We start from the raw sequence: 16,040 nt of genomic DNA, 5'->3' as shown, positions 1-16,040 counted from the left end.
GTATTTATTGTTCTTGTTTTTAATATAATTTAAGTTAATTTAATTGTGATTTAATTACAATCTAATTGTAATATAACTTAATTTTTGGTACTGGCTATGTTCAACAATCAGCTCTCAAAATTACTGAAAATTTAACAATACACTCTCACAAGTGCTACTCCCAAAGACTCACACATAGATAGGAAAGAAACTTGAAAATAATACATTTTAGAAAATAACAGGTTAATAACCTTATCATATCTCTACAAGAATGTTATTAATCAAGTCCTTTGAGTATCTAATTTTTAATAAAAATGACATCATTCCTCCTAACATTTTCTCTCCCAGTTTCAAAAGCAATTTTGAGTTACTTTATTGACTTTTCTCCATAATCATCCATAGTCTACATTTTGCATAAGAAATAAGTCTTTAGACTACACAATGCTAACCATGGTAAAAAGATTGCCTTGAATTTTGGAATAGAATAAATTCTTTTCCAAAGAATAAAGGAATGCTCTGCTATATTCCTTTATTCTGAACATTGTCCTTAGTTTTTATTTGAAAATAACAACAAACACAGCAACAATGAAAACAGAAAATAGTATTTCTCATTGGTATTCAATTTTCATTCTACCAGGCTGACAATGGGAGCTATTCGATGTTAATTGCATAGAGCCTACATATAATAAACCCCTCTTATAAATGTTAATTGAAAGAATTAATTAGATTACATATTTACAAGTGAGAGTGAGGAAAGAAGTTCAGTATTTCTGCCATATCCTATGTCACTTTGAAAAAAAATAAAATAATCAGACTCCAAACAAACTAGAGAAACATTCCCTATATGAGTTAAGTAGAGAACAAATTAATTAGGTTCTGATTTAGGTTTCTAAGACAGGACCTTGCATCGTATCCTTTTTGGGTGGAAGAATAATAGAATACCAATAATTAGAAAACAGGGAACATGTACCTGGCTTTCTATCTGGAGCCCAGAAAAGTGGGAAACATGCTTGCAGAAAAGAGGTACCAAACAAACAAACAAAAAAAACAGTAGGTATGTGCGGTTGGTGAGGCAACTGAGCCTGAGCCAGTCACGTGGAATTCTGGCGTAACTCAGTCTCATATACAGAGTAATTGAAAAGTGCTTCTTATGAGCAGAACAGAATATACTGCAGAGAGCTGGTAGATGCAAAGAGGTTTTGCAGTTGGGATAACTGGGATCCAGCAGTAGATGCCCAATTGTACTGCTGACTTCAGAACAAGTAGCAAATGAGGGAGCGCAGCAGCTGCTGCCACAGATAATGCCCTAGGACAAAACGCACTTTTCCTTTTTGACAACTTGAAGTCTTGATGCCAAAATATGTGCAGACGTTGAACTGGCAAATACAGAATTGACTGAGTTTATCCTGAATTGACCTAGATTGGTTTTCTCACTGCCCAGCAAAAAGGTTGTTGAAAATAAAAATTAGGTCACTTATACAAAAATCTTTTGCTACATTTCTTGCAAATTTTTTTCCAGACTCTGAAATATATTCCTATTACATGAATATTCACTGAACACTTGCAGGGGCAAGCACTGTGCTGAGTGCTTTCTAAACAATCATTTAATTTAAAAACATTATCTAATTTAGTCATTATAGCAATACTGAATGTAAGTTTTTATTATTATCAGAATGTTTCAGGTGAGGAAGGTGAGATTTAGAAATCTTGAGTAATGTTTTCAATAATTGTATGACTATTAAGTGGTAGGTTTGAGATTTGAACCTAGGTTTACCTAACTCTAAAGCCCATTCTTAATGACAAAATAGGTGTGTAGAAAAATAATCCGGAGCATAATGTGTTTTCAAAGGTTAGAATAAATTTGGGCAACGTTGATTGAGTGGGCATGTTTATCTAATAATATATCACCAAATATAACCCTGAATTTTATAAGCTATATTTGGACAAAACAGCACGGCAATGGGAAAAATATTTAGAAGTAACTATGTTGTATAAAAATATATTCACTTTTCTTAGATTAGAAACAATAACAATTGAACTTAATTAGAAAGGAAATATGTTTCTCTTGCTTTACATAGAAAGTAGCTGAAATTATATAGTAAATTTGTCCTTTCCAGAAGAAAAAAATATTTATTGAGCATTTACTATATGACAAGCATTGTTCCTAGATGCTTGAGTTAAAGTGGAGTTAAATAGTTCCTGCTGTCTTATAGCATGCGTTCTATTGGAGAAGATAAAAATTAAAGGAATGAACTATGAATGCATAATATTTCAGGTTGTAGATCAGTGCTATGAAGAATAGATCAGATTAATACTATGGAAAGAGATGATGGAGGTAAGTTTACCAGTTTATAGGAGGGTCCATTGAAGACTCTGATCATATGACATTTTAGTAGAGACCTGAAGGAAATGAGGGACACAGCCATGTGGTTATCCTGAGGAAGAACATGCAAGCAGAAGACATAGCCTGAGCAAAGGGCTTGGTGTTGGAGCGTGTGATGTGGTTTGAACGTTTGTGACTTCCAAATCTCATGTTAAAATGTGATTCCACTGTTGGAAGTGGGGCCTGGTGGAACGTGATGGCATCATGGGGGCAGAACCCCCATGAACACCATCCCATTGGTAATAAGAGAGTTCTCTCTCAGTTAGTTCATATGAGGTCTGCTGGTTTAAAAGTCTGGAATCTGTTGTCCCTTTGCTCTCTTGCTCCCTTTCTCACCATGTAATACATCAGCTTCTCCCTTCACCTTCTGCCACAATTGTGAGCTTCCTGAGGCCCTCACCAGAAACCCAGCTGATGTTGGTGCCATGTTTGTAGAACCTGCAGAACTGTGAGCCAATTTAATCTCTTTTCCTTATAAATTTTACAGCTTCAGGTATTTATTTATAGCAATGTAAAAAAAAAACAAAAGGCGGGCGGGGGGTGGGGGACTAATACAGCATGCTTGCTATATTTGATAAACTGCAGGGAGGCCATTATGCCTGGAGTGGAGTGAGCTAGAGGAAGAGTGGCAAAAGGAAAGGTCAGGAACATTAAAATTATGCCAAATCATACAGCCCATGGTAAGGGCTTTAGATTTTACTTACAATGAGATGAGAAACATAAAAAGGTTTAGAGCCAAAGCATAACATGAAAAAGGGTCACTTTTGTTGTTGATTTTGAAACAGTCTATAGAGTATGCTACGGTCTCAATATTTGTGTCCCCCCCAAATTCATATGTTCAAATCCTAACACTCAAGGTGATGGTATTAGGAGGTGGGGCCTTTGGAGGCTAACTGTTCATGAGGGCAGAGCTCATAAATGGAATAAGTGCCCTTATAAAAGATATCCCAAAGAGCTTATTCATCCCTTTAGCCATGGAGTTCACAATATGAAAATGACTCTTTGAGGAAGGTGGACATCATCAGACACAATCTGCTAGTGACTTAGTCTTGAACTCACCAGCCTTCAGAACTTCAAAAAATAAATGTGTATCATTTATAAACCACTTAGTCTATGTTATTCTGTTATAATATCTCACATGATCTAAGACGGTGGAAATAGGAGGATCAATTAGAAACAATGTCAGTTACACAAGTAAGAGGTGATAATTTAGACCAAGGTTATTTACGAAGGTGGGAAATGATTAGTTCCAGAACTTTGAAGGAAAGAACCACAGAATTTGCTGAGAGACAATACACAAAGTGTGAAAGAAAAAAGGAAGCAAGAATGAACTCTATTTCATCATTGAGTAATTAGTTTCTATCTACTAAAATAGAGAAAAATGAGGAGAGAGGAGATGTGTGTTTTGAACTGATGAACTTTGAAATTCCCGTTAGTCATTCAAGTGGAAATAGTGAGAGATCATATAGATAGAAACTGGATTTTATCACAGGTCAGAGCAGATTTTGCATTGGTTGTGCTGTTCTGTCAATGTACTTCAAGGCACATATGTTTCAAAGTTTTTTTTAATGTGAACATTAAAGTTTTTTTGTAAACAAAATATAGTTCATATATCTTTTTAGATTCCTTAAAGCTGTAGTGTCAAGTGAAATTCAAACCTACCTGTGGTGTGTCATTAAAGTTTTCCAAAAATAAGTAAGTAGCATATAAGAAAATTGTCGCTTAACCTACTTACTGTTCGTATATGTAAACATTAATAGTTGAAGGCATGTAAATTATAAGAGTTTCCTATACAATCATGGATAGGTTTTATATTTGTTCTATCATCATTATAAAAATACATAATTAGCCAAGGTTGTTCATAGTGAACAGTTGAAAATACCCATTAAGTAAGCACATTGGAAAAAAAAAAGATATATTCCTAAATGATCATTCTGCACCAGTTTTGTTCAATTCAGAATGGATACAGTGAAATTTCCTTTCCAGTTTAAGTAAGAATCACCATAGGAATTTTTATTTCATTTATTTTTATTTTTATTGCCTTTTCGTGGCTAGAAAATGTTCTGTTTGCCTATATAGGATTTTCTCAGATGCTATTAAAATTATTCATCCACCTTTGAAAAATGGCACAAATGAATAAAAAAGTTTTTCAAAAAAAAAAAAAAAGATTTCAATCTGGTATAAAGTTAATGACTCAAAATTATCTAGTAATATTGAGGTCAATTTTTATTATTTAGAGTAACAGTCTGCTACCTTTGAAGCACTACAGTAAAATATTTTGACATATAAATGTTCTTCTTTTTAACACTAGAGCCAAAGAAGGATATAATCATAATTACTACATTGATGGTCATCAGATAATCTGGAGAGCTTTACAAAAATCCAAATTCCCACGTGTAGATGAACTGAATCAGAAAACCTGGGAGGAGTGCCAGTAATTGAAACTTAAAAAAAAAATCTAGAGGAGTCATATGATGGCTTACACTTGGAACTCACTGGTGCAAACTCTACTGGTGTGATTTTAAATAACTAAAGTTCTTTATAGAAAGAAAGGAGAAGGAGAGAAGAAAAAAGACAACAGGTGAGTGAGCAAGTGAGTGCCTTCCTGGACACTGAACTCTCAGAGACAAAAGTTGTACATGAATGTTTGCATGGAAATAGATGTAGATACACACACATATTATTGTTGGTATTGTTATTTTTGTTTTGGTCAGAATCCAACATAGTTATGTCATATAGTAAATGAAACCAGAAAAAAAATCTCTCCTCCTAAACTTGATTCTCATATAAGGATTACAAGAGAGTGTCATTCCAAAAAATGTAATCAATGATACCACATAAAAGAAAAAGCAATGATTTTAAATTCTCTCAGTCAAGGGGCAGCAGGTTTTATAATGGGCTCTTTGTTTTTATTTCTTATTATATCCTAGTCTAAATACAGGAATCTAACTGACTCCACTATGTTCGATATTGTAAAGTACTGGAGATGGGGATTAACTTTCCTGGATTAGTTTTCAATTAGGCAAATAACTTTCCACCCTAAGATGACTTTGCACTCCATAATTTTTGAGAATTAATAATATATCTTTTTGAGGGTTCATCTTTCTGTTTGTATGTAACTAAATGTGTTCATGTCAAAGGGTATCTTTCAGCTAATAGTTGCCCATCGGATTAATGGGAAGAATGAGGTAACATTAAGCATCTTACCTCCTATTCTGGCAGAGAGACCATGAAGGAGACAAATTTGGAATCTAAAAGTTCACCCTAAATTGTATTTATAGAGTGACTTGCTGAAACTGTTTTAAAGTAATAATTCAAAATAAATCTCAGGCAAGTCTTTGAGTAGAAGGATAATTGAATTGGTATGTTTCTATTATAATATTTAGTATATAGTATTTTCAACTTTGGGGAATGTATATTCTTGGAAAATTAAAGAATTCTTAAAAATCGTTGGGGACACAAGTTTTTAAACTTTTTACACATATAAGAGAAATCTGTATTTGAAGAAATCCTTTAAAGGGCCTTAAATTGAGTCTTTTTTTTTTCTGCCTTCTTTCATTGCTCCCTATTATATCCCCTTGTGTTGTCACTTACGACTGAAGGGCCACCCTTCTCAAGGTAGCACATATCAGAAATGTATGTGGCTTTATTCCAAAAAAGTAAGACCTTGGTTAGAAAGCTTTATTTTATTGTTAAAAAGAATCATTTGTGATCCCAAATAAATTCTCCAAAGAATGTCAGTATAGAAAAGAAATGGATGCATTTTAAGCATCACAAAGAAATATTTTAGGGAGATCAGTAATAGGCACAAGTGATAGATGCGAAGAAACATTTCCTGAATTTTAGCTCACCAACACATGTTTATTATTGTTGCTTGTGCAATAGTAGTAGCTAGACTAGCTCACAGATCTTATCTATACATTGATACATTTCCCCACACAATTTGCTTGAAAATAAAAAGCACTGCCTCAGTTCTATATACAAGCAAACTATTAATCTCAATGTTGACTCCAATTGAAAAAACATAATTTATTTTAACAGAAACACCCAAACAATGAACTAGAGGTGGAAGAGTTTTACGTAGTGAGTTTCGTTGCCAGTTGGGGAAAAATGCAGAAAATAGGAATACATATATTGATGCTAAATTAATATTGAAATTGTATACATCTAGATACATTGTGAGAAATTTTCCCCAAAGCCTATTCAAATCTTATAAGTATATAGTGTTATTGTGTTAGTGAGCCATCAATTATCATGAAATAATATTTCTTTTAAAAAAGAAACTAACCAATAACGTTAAAATCGTTAATTAAAAAAAAAAAAAATTCTCCTGCTGCAGCCAATTTGGAATTCCATTTTTTTTTTTTTCAAAATTTGTGAAAACAGAAGTATAATGAATTTTTCACCTGGCTTAAGAAAATCTTAACGATTAGAAAAACAAAGTTATATAATTATTTTTAAAATATTTAAATGTGACTTTTAGAAGTGTTTAATTTTACTCTAATGATAAATATAAATCATATTTATCAAAATATTTATATTGAAAATATAAATCAGCAACTATGAAAATATTTATTTGCCAAAATGTTATCTTTTTAGAAAAGTAGACATTTGATTATTTCAAAATGTTTAAATAATGTTTATACCAATAGTTATTATCAACAAAGTACATTTTTTCTTAATTTATAGACATTGACTTGTTAGGTTTATATATTCATAAAAAGTATCCATAGTCATAAATGCAAAAGATTCTTCATATATTAACAAAAATAAATAAGTTATATTATAGACAATATAATATAAATAGAACTAAATCACTATTATATTTCTTAAAGAAATGACCATCGAATGACCATCAAAAAGCAAGTTGTTTTTTTCCAGAAATAAGATTTTAAAAATTATGATTTATGGGAACAGAGAAAGTAGACAACAAGGTGAATAATGAATTGCTTTACCTTTTAAGTGTTTAAACATTAACAAAAATAAGACAAAGAAACATATTGTATGATGGTCATTTGATGATGTTTTATATATGATACTTATTAGGCAAGATATTTGGCATTAAAGTTTTCTTATTTTGGTATTATTAAAATATTAAAATTCATGTATCATAAAATAAAAAATTACCTTTTATTATAAATAAAAATTGGAAACAAAGCATACTATTTTAATGGAAACAATAATAGAAAATGAGAATTATTATATAATTTGACTGCATAAAAGGCAGAATCAACTTACAGTTAATACTATATATATTCACACATATATAGGCATATATATTTATCTACTGGTGTATATTTAATGGCTAAAAATGATCAAAATACAAGTATGTCTGAGTTCACCTACCTTAAGAACATCTCCTTGTGCTAAATGAAATGTTCTGGCTGAAATATTGATTCCCTTGCCTGCTTGAACCTGAATACTATAAATGCATTCATGGTTGTTTTCATAGTTGAGTGGATAATTTGGAGACAGCAAAATTCCTTCATTATTTGTTGCAGATGCACCACATTCAGCTGCAGGTAAAACAGAATATTGAAGTATAGTTTAATAGATAGCAGTACCATTTTCAAGCAATGTCATGTATGGAAGTGTAATGCATTTTATTTTACCTAAAGTTTAGCAGAAAAATAATATACAGAATGACTTTATGTTGTAAATGATTAATTCCCTCCTCAAATAATATATGGGAGGAAGAGACTACAGCTCATGGAGAGGACAATTGTGTACAAATGAAAATATACAACAGTTGTAGTAATTTTCCCCCTGGATTAAAAGATAGCATAGGAAAGGATGAGAGCACAATTTTAAGAATGTATTTTGCATTTGTAGATTTCTGATAAATTAATACATTTAAATTTATAATTTAGCTCTTTTAAATGAAAGGGACATATATTAATTCTGGTTTTGAATAATTCTAACTTGATCTTTTAAAACATTTGTACCTTTTTAATTAATTTGACCCGTCTTTTTTCTCCTAGTACTCAGTATTCTGCTGATACAAGAATTTTAATAATAAAAAGGGAATCAAACATTACATTATCTTTGAAAACTGATATAATAGCTAAACCCCCCTGGTAATAATAGTTAACCAATAATTGTAACAAATTGGGCATCTTTGGAAATTATACCACCTTTCTCAGTATAGAAAATTAGACTACATGAAGGCATTCTCATAATAGATAAAATGGTTTTGCTAAACCTTCAGGACTAATTTTGCAAAATTTGAGGAACTGTCTAAACATTTAGGAAAATGTGAGAATTTCTCAACAAATTTAGCTCGAATTTAATTTTAATGTATTTCAACATAAAAAGCTTGTGGCAGTATTGAAAAAACAAACAATAAGTCCTTAAAAGTCTTAAATATGTTTCAGAAATTCAATAAACTAAGCTTTCTATCTTAATCTAATAACTTCATGTTACCAAACCACAGGGCAAAAATATTTACATTTTCAAATATTTAACTGAAAAGGAAAAAAAAAAAAAAAAAGCAGATTGTTTTTTTCCAGAAATAAGATTTTAAAAAGAATGATTTATGGGAACAGTCAGAGAAAGTAGACAACAAGGTGAATAATGAATTGCATTACCTTTTAAATGTTTAAACATTAACAAAAATAAGACAAAAGAAACAAAAGCCTATTGAAATAAAAATGATCAAGAAGAAGCAGTCAGTATAATATCAACATTGTGGCCGGGCGCGGTGGCTCACGCCTGTAATCCCAGCACTTTGGGAGGCCGAGGCGGGCGGATCACAAGGTCAGGAGATCGAGACCACGGTGAAACCCCGCCTCTACTAAAAATACAAAAAACTAGCCGGGCGTGGTGGCGGGCGCCCGTAGTCCCAGCTACTTGGGAGGCTGAGGCAGAAGAATGGCAGGAACCCAGGAGGCGGAGCTTGCAGTGAGCCGAGATCGCCCCACTGCACTTCAGCCAGGGGGAGAGAGCGAGACTCCGTCTCCAAAAAAAAAAAAACAACATTGTGTGAAATAATAATAAAAACTAATGGTGTTATACTAACAGACAGTATTACACAATAAAAAGTTCCTCTAAATTCCTTTTAAAGAAAAAAAAAATCAAACTTCCAATACTGATTTAAATTATTTTAATGTTACTTAAACATGTTCAAAAAATAGATATGTCTTTATACTTTTAGCTGCATACAGTTATAATACCAAACCAGTTTACAAATACAGGAACAAAATGACAAAAACAATAAAATAAAAAATAGCAACATGTATCTAATGAGGCATAAGGTTTTGTTTTCCTAACATTAAATCGCCTTTGGCAATGTGGATCATGTAACAGCTGCTCCAGTGTAGGCTTTTGGAGTTTGCTACACCTTTAATTACTCTATGCTGTGTAACAACTTGATTCTCCCTCATATTATGCCTCTGTGAACTGCTGAGAAACTTTCATCTGCATAGTGCAAGAGAATGCCAGGCATCTATCACTTAGTGGAAATCATTTACATTTTATTTCTACTTTATTTCTTTCTACTAGCTTTTTGGAATATAAGTATGTTTGTGGGGGCATGAAGACAAATGTAATCTGGATTACACAGGTGATCTAAAATGCACATATATTTTTGTCAATTAGATTATTTAGAAGGAAATGCTAATTATTTTAAATTATTTTACAGAGTCATGAAGTTTTGAAAATATAAATGGTTTTAGTTCTTGTCTGTAATAAGTTGACACAATATTTTTCAATCGCACATCTAATCTTGCACTTTCTGGTTAAAATATACTGATGATCAGCAAGTCAAAATCCAGAGAATGTCATACAAGGCCATTTACAAAGTGATCCCAGTGTGCCTGTCCAGCTATTACCTAGCCTTCTCTGCCATGGACCTTGCAATTTAGCTACCCTGAGCTACTGCTGGCCCTTGGCCACAGTCTCATACTCTGAGCCTTTGAACTTGCTATTTTCCCGCATATGAACACCACCTGTGGTCCCAAGAGATGTGAATAAAGAAAATTACGGCCCATGAGGAAAATTACTTGATATGGAATTAAACTGTTACCGTTCTTTTCAGTATGGGGTGGCTGTGATGGTAAAGGAAATTGAAAAAAGCAACACCACGTTAAAGTATCACAGATAATTCTCAAGAATAATAGTTGTGGTTCCATGCTTATGAATTCCCAGCAAAAATATTGTAACTTCAAAATTTTCATTATATATAACATGACTAGCACAGCAAGTTTTCATAAAACTTATTTAAACTGAGAAGATAAGTATTGGCGAACTGTGACTGAATATTCTTAAGATATGTTAAAATTGAGAAAAGGAACTAGCAGCAGAACAGCTGACTAGAAGAGAGAAGCATGGTTAGTTGATACAAGGAAGACAAGTGCATATATGAAAATGTCAATTACATGAGAAAGAGGAATTTGAGTAAAGCAAATCGTAAAGATCCAACTGGTAAAGGCAAATTGAAAAAGTTGTCTCTCAGCCATAGTGACATTTATGGAGAGTATACCGCTATCACTGAATAATCACAAATGTGTGACTCAGAAGATTATGTCAATGTTAATGTTTTCAGTCAGGTGCTATAAGGAATAGCATATATAAAATAAAACATGTATGTAAAAAATGTGTTACAATAAAAAATCTACAAGGTCACTGTAATATAAATAACTTATTTACTTGGTTGAGAATGTACTGAAAGATATTTGAAGTCACTAGAGGCGCATGATAGAATGCTCTGATTTGGAAAAAACAAATGAATAGGTTGATTCCATAGATATTTATGAAGTATTTATTATGTACTGGGTGGTGAGGGGAATAGTTGAAGCTCTTATGGGACTTACTTTCCAGTGGAAAAGATGGATGTTTATCATACAATCACTCAAATAAAAATATAGTATGTGAAAGCGTTAACTGAGAGCCCTGACCTGTCCTGAATAGCTAGGAAAGACTCTCTGAAGTACTGCAACTTGAAAATGGATGAGTAAATTAAGGGTGAAGGGAGAAGGCAAGTAGGGGAAAAGAATATTCCAAACAAAAGAAACATATCTAAAAACATTATTGGAGGGGGTGGGAGACGGAGGAGATAATGACAGGTTCTAGGAACTGAAAGACCTGATGTGAAAAAGCTTTCTTTGTGCAAGGTTGATCTAGAAGTAGATCTCTGAGGATGTTTATCTGGTGTGATAGGAGAAGAAATGTTCTTTCTTAGGTGTGTATGAATGGAGAAGTCATTAGGTGTGAGCTGCTTATTCTTGTGACGGGGAAATACTGTTGTCTTTAAGGCTTGGAATGTTGGTTGCAGAATTTGAAGAGCAAAAAAGGAGACTGAATGAGCTACATTTGTAAAACTGTTTGAGATTTTGGGTCAGGAAACCACTGCTTCAGAGTTTAGGGGTTGTAATGTTTTCTGGAGGTGAGGTAAGCACACTTCTTCCTTCATTAACATAAGCCCAGGACATTGTTTCTCTCATGTCTTGGTCTAGAGTGAGTTTTATGTTCTTGATAACTGATGCCACTAACTGATAAAGCCTATGTTTGATAATAAGGATTTCTTACAAAATAATCAGTGTAAAACTAGGTAGTAATGTTTTATCTCTCTAATTTGAACTAGGGGGTGGTATCATCTTTAAATCATAAAAATTAGTAATATGAAAACATTACATAATTTAGCAGTGTTAAGAAAATATTTTTGGAGAATGAGTACTTAGTGTTCTTTGTAGCATATAAATATTTTCTGTGCAATTTCCAGTGTACACATTGTATATGACGACTTTTCTGAAAAGCAAATCTTATTCACATAAAATACCTTTTCATTTAAATGTACAGGTTAAGATATCTATTTGAGTTACCAATATGAAACTCTTTGCTGAATATGAAAATAATATGTTGATAAATGTGACTTTAGTTGGATTGGAGTGGGAAAGATGTGCACTGATATCTGATGATAAGAATCATTGCTACAATGAAGAATTCACTAGAGCAGGGATACCCATTGAATTTCAATATTTTCATACTAACTGAAAAACAGACAAGCCATGCATCATTAATCTCCATTACTGGGAATAAGAACATCTGGTAGCATCTATTGTGTACCTACAATCATATATTTTTAGATAAACTGGTAAAATGCTTTTCAGCAATTTGACTGGAAATCTGAAAAATGTCTAGATGAGTAAAGTTCACAGTTACTTTTTAAAAAATTTGCATTACAATTGAGTCTCTTTATTTTCAAACTGTTTTGTGAAAGCAGGCAAAATATACTTGATTTAGATTGTTCAAAAAACTTGCAATGTTTTTAAACATAAACATATGGTATGCAAGTCAAATAAGGAGTATCATTAAGCAGAAATACATTTTTTCCATATGTTTAATTATTACCAGAAGAAAAATAATGATAATACATGATTTTGCTCATAGAGGATCATATGAGGATCAAATCCAAACCAATCATTTCTTTTTTGCATGTGAATTCAGGTTTTTTTCATTTTTATCAGCTAGTTGAACCCATTATATTCCAAATATAATTTAGATTTTATTTCATTAAGTTAGGACATCATTGATTATAAAAGGCATTGTTATGTGTCTCTAAAAAAGCAAAAATGCTGCCAATACACTATAATAGTCATTGATTGTCGGATACATGCATATTTCACAGATGTTAGTTTTTTTAAAATGGGACATCTAAAAATTGTGAAATATGGTAAAATGTGTTATTAAGTTTTTCTGTTTTTTTTTTTTCTGGAACACTTCTCCTAAGATGCCTTCTCAACTTGGAAGTATTAATAACACTTCGCTCTTCAGAAATTTTTAGTCAAAAATATTTTATATTCTTAAATACGTATTTTAATAATACTTGGATTTTCAGAAGTGGATAGAAATTGTGGGGTAGAAAGATACATTAATTTCCTTATGCCCCTACTGAGAATATGAGAATCCATTAGTATTACTTGCATACAGTCTTATTTTTTCTCTCTTTTGTTCTTTGTAGGCAATAATAGTACTTAACTGGCTTTCTCCTTTTAGCCTCTCTAAATATATGTATGTATCCATGTGCAAACTAGTGCTACTTAAAGTTATTTATAAATTAAGAGTTTAAATATTTTTTTGAAGAATTTCAAAAAAGTTTCATAGTTACTTTTTTCCCTTAAACATTTGTTTTTAATGCATTTTCTATAATCATTTTTTACCGTGTAGAATTATATTTTTGTGTGTGAATTGCAGTCATAATTGAAACGCTTAAATTCAAAACTTTTTAAAATAAATTATATCATTTTCTTAAAAAAAATTGATTATTTCCTATAATCTGACATTGTCTTTTCATCTTTTCTTCTTTCCATGAACAGGTATTGAAGGTCTACCATGCTGAGTTATTTATTAAAAATAATGTTCTTAATAAAAATAACTGTGGATATGCCTGATAGTGTGTTAGGTCTTGGGGATAGGTCATGTGATATGTACTCCAAAAGAGAGGCACACATGGAAACTGGTACATGCACTAACATGTAGTCTCTAGTATGATACAAGTTCGTGTAATAGGCTGAAATGGCAAAAATGAAGAAGTAGTACATTTTAAAGGAGCCGCAAGAGAATTACATTAAGGCAGATTTCATGACTGTGTTATTCTTGATTTGAGTAAGAAATGTGGTTCCAAAGGTAATCAAAATGTATGAAGAAGGGATTCCAGGCAGAGTGAAATACTTGAATGAAAGTATAAATAGGCAAACCAAATTGACATTAGTTAGAAGAACTAGTAATTCATACACCATTCTAAGACATTTGGACTTTATCCTGTAGGCAATGGAGATTCATAGAAGAGTTTTAAAAAGAGAAAAACATGACCAACTTTGAGAAATCCACTAGGGCAGCTCTATGAAGAATGAATTGTAGTCTTGGGTTACTAGAGGGTGAACATCTTAGAGAAGATTATTGTAGTGTTACAGACAGAAGATGAGAGCTCCAACTATGGAGGAAGAGGAGATGCCAAAGTAAAAGTTATAGAACTTGGAGACAAGTTTGGTGTAGGGGCATGAAAGAGAGGGAAAGGTAAAGAAGATAAGCAGTGGCTTTGATTATAATGCTGATGAATGTATTTTTGCACAAGATAAATTTGGTATGCCTGTTGGATGTCAAGTAAAGTACACCAAGCAGCTAGGCATATTTGTACCCATGGGGTTGGTTTTTTAAAGCCACAGACAGAAAGGTTTATCCAGAGAATACACACACACACACACACACACACACACACACACACAAACACACATATTGAGAAGAGAAGCAAACTAAGACAAAGGTACACTCAGCAAGAGAATTTAACAGGTAGACAAAAGGGACATTCAAAGAAGGTGATATTATGGAATAGTAAAGAGAGGACAGTTTTAAGAAAATAATTGCCATCAGTGTTAAATCAGAGTTTAATTAAAATGAAAACTGAGAGTACATTGACTTGGGCAATTAAGAGGTTGAGAAGACAGGAACTATGATATTTTCTGTAAAGGGGTCAGAGGTGATACAGGTTTGAAGGAAGGGTTTTTTTGGTTTTTGATGTTTTTGTCTTTGGTTTTGTTTTGTTTTATGGTTAGTTTTGGAATAAAAATATCTCAGAACGTTTATATTTTAAGCGAAAGGAATAGTACAGAGGTGGAGGGTGACTGGGGTTTTAAAATGCTATCTCTGAGTCAGAATACCCAAAAATCTAATAACTTAAAACTAGGCTAAGAAACCACTTGAAAAAAATCTATGTGATTTTTAAATATAATAACTTAAGACATGGATTTAAATTCCATGTACACTATAATTACTACTATAGAACACCATATATATAATAAAAAATGCTTCAAAAATAACAAATTCTATGGTAGTTTTCAAATAAATGGCTCTTTATTGAAAATTCAATGAAAAAATACGAACATTGTGCTCAAAATAGATTGCTTTGTTTTTATTATTTTTTGAACACTGCATATTGGGCCAAGATTATTATCAATTTATAATGATAAGACCTTTAGAGCGTAGACCTTTGACTATCTCATTTAACTCAACTGGTAAGAATGGTATTGCAATAATTATGCCTATGTCAAAAATATTTCTATATAAATATTCCTTCCTCTTTAAAATAATTTTATACATTTTTGTGATGCAAAGAGAAGGCAATCCTTTATGCAGCAGTATTGTTTTCATGTATTTTAGTCAAATGGTCAAACCAAATTGTAGTGTTGAGTATCCTGAGAGTGAGGAAACATGTCATAATATATCTTATATCCCATGATTCTTATATATTTGTCTAGAGCCGTGAAAATCCAATAAATACTGTTAATTCAATAACAAGGAGGTAGGAATACTAAGAAAAAGAGAGATTCATTATTCTTGGAAGTGTGAGAGGTAGTAATTGCTGAAAACAAAAACAAAATATACTTCCTTTATCTAATAGATTATCTTTTATCTAGTATGGATTTTTTATTAATAGATTTATTTAATTTCTCTGCATACTATGTGCATACCTTATCTCAAGGTGAGATGAGCAATAGCAATAGCCAATAGTAGCTGTTACGTGCTTACTATTCTAAATTCTTTAAATACACTTCTCAATGAAGTAAACTTGTGTTTCAGAAGATAAATTTGAAGATGTGAGTGGTGGAATAAGGTACCCAAGATCACAAAATGGGTGAACATTAAACACAGATGGGTCTGTCTCCAGATCCAAGACACTTAACCC

At 32.2% G+C, this 16,040-nt stretch overlaps 1 protein-coding gene across 3 annotated transcripts in view; it reads right to left on the bottom strand.

The window, feature by feature from the left end:
- The window catches only part of CSMD3 (CUB and Sushi multiple domains 3), a 1,277,440-nt gene that overhangs the window by 352,095 nt on the left and 909,305 nt on the right, over positions 1-16,040 (bottom strand). For all 3 annotated transcript variants that reach the window (XM_011982326.1, XM_011982327.1, XM_011982328.1), the window contains one exon: positions 7,709-7,878. In XM_011982326.1, coding sequence (XP_011837716.1) covers positions 7,709-7,878 — 170 coding nt within the window. The remainder of the gene's footprint in view (positions 1-7,708; positions 7,879-16,040) is intronic.

This window comes from Mandrillus leucophaeus, unplaced genomic scaffold, assembly GCF_000951045.1.
Source record: "Mandrillus leucophaeus isolate KB7577 unplaced genomic scaffold, Mleu.le_1.0 Scaffold239, whole genome shotgun sequence".
Lineage (NCBI taxonomy): Eukaryota > Metazoa > Chordata > Mammalia > Primates > Cercopithecidae > Mandrillus > Mandrillus leucophaeus.
This window is presented reverse-complemented; position numbering and strand designations above follow the sequence as displayed.